A 5,472-nucleotide genomic window follows, 5' to 3' on the forward strand; every position below is an offset into this window, starting at 1 on the left:
ACACAAAGGGTGCTATGCCTACATTATGGTGAATATTTAGTCCTATAGGGTTGCTGTATTCAATGTCTCAATCCAATGGGCTTCCCTAGATTGACGGAATTTGGTAGTTTCATCTTCGGGCAAGTCAATTTCTATACGCTCAATTGGGATTAGGGCGAGATCGTCTATTGAATGGTCGTCGAGGTTGAAATGATTAGAAACAGGCTTGTCTTTCTTTAATTTGATGTCTGACCTATGAGCATTAAAGCGAGTTCGTAAATTATTCTTAGTTTCTCCTACATATTGTTTGGGGCATTTCTTGCATGAAATTAAATATATTACATTCGAATGTTCACATGTTAGATGTTCCTGGATCGGGTACCTTTTATTCGTAGAGTTGCTTACAAAATAATGAGTTTCTGATATAAAGGGACATGTTTTGCATCTACTGGACAAACATGGAGCACTTCTTAATCCTGGAGGTACTTCGGCATAAAGTCTGCTTTTAGCTGCTATCTGTGCTAAGGTGGAATTTTTTATGTTTCGTAAAAATCGTTTAGAGTACCCACGCTCTTTACAGTTTTGAGAAAACAATCGTACAGGCTTGGTTGAAATCAGAAGATCTTGTACAAATTCGATGAAATCGTAAAACTTGTGACTTAATTATACCAGAAAAGGTATGTTTTGGGTGAAAGGGGCTCTTGTGCAAGAGTTGATGAGTATCAGTTTCTTTGAAATACACTTTAATATCCAGTTTATTTGTTTCTGCTATGGAATCTCCCTTAAAACTGTGGTATCGAGAAAGTCTATGCTTTTGTCACTCACGTTTGCGGTTAGTTTGATAGAAGGATGGTGGTTGTCAAAGAATTTCCAAAACTGTTCGATAGAATAAGTCCAAACCATAAAAATGTCATCCAAAAAGCGTCCGTAAAAACACCCGATCCTGTAAAATTAGCTCTCTCAAAGAGAAAATTATTTGTCTTATTAGCCCCTTTCAAAGACTAACAACAGTTGAAAGACAACTAATAGCTTTTAGTAGAGTGTTGAAAAGGCTAACAAAAGTCTATTATTGTTATCGTGGTAGCCTACATCGAACTCGAAGCAGCCTACATCGAACTCGAGGCTACTTATTCTAATAATAATAATAATAACATAAATGAATGGAGAAATTGTAAGCCTTTGATCGCGCACAGTTTCTTCAGTATGCAAAAGAAATGTGAATCGGGTAAGAAGATTCGTGGCGGCGCCAACCTCCCGAGATTTGGGTAGGCCTATAGGCTACATATATGCGGCAGACTCACTCCAGGCCCGTAGCTAGAGGTCAACAGAGAGGCCCCTCTAAATTTTGTTTTATAAGAATGACTTGTTGAGTCTATATTATAGTTGAGCACCATTCAAAAAAATGAAACTCTGAGTCTGGTTAATCTTGATTTGGCACCATTTTGAGTTCTATTGTGGCAGTGGCTATTTACCACGTTCGTGGTACCTCCCTTACTCAAACAACTATATGATCGATTCGAATGAAATTCTGCTAAATTCTATTAAATATATATCAGACCACACCAATATCCAAATTTCAGTGCGTTGCCTTGTTTATAAATCGAGATCTGACGAAAATAACAAAACGAACGATATAGAGAATGTAAAATGTAAAATATTTAAAATGTGTGGCAATTATTTTACTGAAAAGTTATGATTCGAATTCTTTGAAATTCATACTATCTTGTGTAAATCAAGTATATCAAATTGGAAACAATTCCTGTAATAGAGTTTTGAGTTACCTCCCTTACCCAAATAAACCACGATTCAAGTGAAATTCTACAATACGTTAAATATATATCGGGTCATACTAGTTTCCAAATATCAGAGCGTTGCCTGATTAAGAAATGGTGATATAACTAACGATATTACATTATGTTGACTATTAGGAAGCCTACTCAAATAACACCGCCTTTATCCCCATCTAGAATATTCATGTTACACCAGATAAATTACCATGAAGTAGTTTAGTCTGTAAACTGCAATGAATATCTATTTGAAACTATTTATTTATTTGCCACGCAAAATTTACGAGGTAAATAGCCTTCAGGAATATTTGTCACGCAGTGGTAAATAGCCCCAGCCTTCTAATATTGCATTGAAAAATTTCATAAAGATACACTTAGCCTACTATTAACTAATTTAAAATCTAATATGTTTTCGAAGCCTACTAACAAATTGAAGAGGCTCAAAATTTTCCATGGCTCTACTGGTACAACGACGTATCAGAGGTATACGAAATGTTCTTCAACAACTCCAACGAATAGGCAGCAATCTGAACATCTGAGTGAATTGACTGAAGCCGAAGCTAGGCTTAGTGAACAAATAAGTGGTCAAGGCTTGGTAGATGTTATCGAATCAGAATCAATTGCAACTGAAGGCGAAGGTGGGTTATTAAAACAAGCTGAAACAGTAAACACGAACCCAGGTCCCCCAGATCTTACAAAGACGTTACTGGGCCCACTGGGCTGAATTATGGCAGATAAGCAAGTGCATTGGCAATCCGTGGCTCAGGCCTGTAACTCAGGCCCGTAACCCGTAAAGGGGAGGGGGGATTTTATGGAGGGCTTAGCTATAGACTCGACAAGTCATTCAAGTCATCTAAATTTTCCAGGGGAGGGGTGGGAGGTGGCTTAGCCCCGCCCCCTCCAGCTACGTGCCTGCTGCAGTTGCTTGTTAATATTTCTGCACGCCTACTCATAGGCTATTAAAAGTATGCTTATTTTCAATAGAGCCAGTCCAGCAATGCTTAGCCCAGCTGACCTTCGGTTAAAATTAACATGCAATTTGGTAACTTGGTTTTATTGAAATAAATAGCTCTCTGGGAAATAGGCATTTTATCTATAAACAGTGATAGACTTTATCATATAGTCATAGGTCCAAGGCAGTATATATGTACATGTTTTTTCATTTTTTTCTTTAACTTTCTAGGATCATTGAATAGATACCAAATTGAGAAGTTTAGTAGAAAACAGGATTGGGACTCATTGAGAGACGAAATATTCCAGTGTTATGATACTGATGAAGTTCCAGAATCCTTTGCATGTAATTTATGCCAGAAAACAACAGACAAGATTTACAGATGTTGTGATTGCTGTCAATGGCAAAAACTGTGTATTTGCTGCTTGTTAAAACGGCATAGTTACCCCAATCTTCATATTTTTGAAGAATTTAAGGTTAGTGTCAATTTTGAAATTACTGATACAGAAAAAAAATGCTAGGAATTGTTAAGAGTTGAAGTATATTCTCAACATTCATTATTTCAAATTCTATTAATTGTTAATGTTACTTTGTTGTCATTCAGCTAATTCTTTAAATACATTTATTCATATTTTGCTTTTGTCTTAATTATTCTTGGCCACAAAGATGTGCCAATCTGTTCAAAACCTTTCTATGATTGATAGCAATAGCATTTATGGAATGCTGACCTTTCCTAACCTGAGCTAGTGTCGCTCAAAGTTTCAATGAGATCATCCTGCTTATGCTAATTGGCCACTGGCAAAGTGTGAATTGTTCCCACAAGAGATCATAGAGCAATTAGCAATAGGGAAAGGGAACCTTTTATGTTTTTTTGTAATATATGGTAGTATTTGTAAAGCCTACCAAGATAATTTATGTAGTGGTATGGTGATATGTATAATAATGATATTGATGATGATAATTGTAAGAGAAAGCCTTCATTGAGTGCAGTACAGATACACCAGAGTAGTACTAGAGCTTCCATATTGGTCGCACTGGGATTCCCCATTCCATTTCATTTCATGGGGAAAATGCGACCAATATGGAAGCTCCCAAAAAAGACCTAAACCCCCTACATTTCATAAATTCTTACACCTAAACACCCTTCATTTCATAAATTCTTACACTAAAAAAGACCTAAACCCCCTATATAATTATTACACCCTAAACTCCCTACATTTCATTCACCAAAAACACCTTCAGTCAATTTCCTACATTTCATCAAAAAAAAAAGCATATTAAAAATACCCTTATAAAAAAATAACATCTGGTTTTAAATAATGTAGAAGGGATATAACTCTTGTTTTGGAAAAAACAATTTTCTACTCAAATTTTAAACCTTAAAAATGGCAAATAAAATATTAGATCCAATCTTCAGATTATACGATCCAATTCGTTATTCGTTTAACAAGAAAAAAGAGGATTATATCATCATCATCACCCACTGTTGGTTCTAAATCCCAATTGAATGATGGTGGTAGAATTTACCTTCGAAATAAATTCATTATCGAATTGGTTGCTTCTTTCCGATGCTTATTTCGGATGTGATTTCAAAATTAAAGAAGGAACTCAGAATCAAGTTCCACAAACAAATACAACGTTAGAAAACAATTTCTTTCCATCTTTATTTAGCGAGATGGTTTTGGAAGCTGGTTCAAATTCGATAGAAACAATTAATCACCCTGGGAAATTCGACACAATGTTGAAAACAGTTTTATATCCTAAAGATTTCGATTCAGTCTCAGGCTGGATACCCGATGTTGGCGATGGAAGTGTTTTAAAAGAACCGGTAAGAAATCTTGCAAATGATGCCGATTTAGCTAGAGTGAGAGTTGTCGCTCTAAACACAACAGAAAGAGTAGCACGAGCAGCTAATCATAGATTCTAAAAACGAGTACTTCAATATAATAATATTGTTGAGAATAATAGGTGGGATAATTACGTAAATTGGAAATTATATCCTTTATTCGGTCTGTTGGAACACAGAAAGGTTTCCATAGGGTAACCATATAAAATTCATCTACAAAGAGAAATCAACGATGATAAGATATTTTTTGGAGAGAATGGCTCAGATGCAAAATTAGAAATAACGAATCTCCAACTTTTCATACCCGTAATAACATCATCAAAAGAAGTAGAAACGAGAATATTCAACTCATTAACTAAAGATATTGAAATAGCTTTTCTTCATCGTAATACAATAGGCAGCATAACTTTAACTGGAGAATCCACCACATAGCCAATCACTAACACTATTAAACCAGCAAGATATTTAATAGTTGGTTTCAAGAACTTACCAGATTCTCAAACGAATAACAATAATGTCTTCAGAGTGGCAATGAACCAAACTCAAGATCCTTTAATCCTTAAAGTTCAAGTAAGATTAAACAACGATAATTATCCTAACCAACCTTTAACAATTAATCCAACCACAAAGGATTATAATGAATTGTATAGAAACTATAAAAACATGTGTGAATTATTTGGAAATCCACCTCAGTTTGAATATGTAGATTTTGCAATTAATCACCCAATATTCTGTTTTGATCTATCAGCTCATCAGGAAGATCTTTTCAAAACAGGGGTGAATATAAATATTCATATTGAAAAAAACACAAGGAGATGTAACCGGTTATTGTTTATTATTGGAAGAAGCAAAACATTTAATTAAAATATCCGACAGACTGATGATTCGTATAGAATAATCATTTAATT

At 35.0% G+C, this 5,472-nt stretch overlaps 1 protein-coding gene across 1 annotated transcript; it reads left to right on the forward strand.

The window, feature by feature from the left end:
* Nucleotides 1-4,228: 4,228 nt before the first annotated feature.
* On the forward strand, nt 4,229-4,645 carry LOTGIDRAFT_157506 (hypothetical protein; the record flags this gene model as incomplete). The annotated part of the gene is made up of 1 exon (XM_009049713.1): nt 4,229-4,645. The coding sequence occupies one exon, from the start codon at nt 4,229-4,231 to the stop codon at nt 4,643-4,645; it is 417 nt and encodes a 138-aa protein (XP_009047961.1).
* Between the last annotated feature and the right edge of the window lie 827 nt (nt 4,646-5,472).

The sequence above is a fragment of the Lottia gigantea genome (genome assembly GCF_000327385.1).
Source record: "Lottia gigantea unplaced genomic scaffold LOTGIsca_14, whole genome shotgun sequence".
NCBI classification, from domain to species: domain Eukaryota; kingdom Metazoa; phylum Mollusca; class Gastropoda; family Lottiidae; genus Lottia; species Lottia gigantea.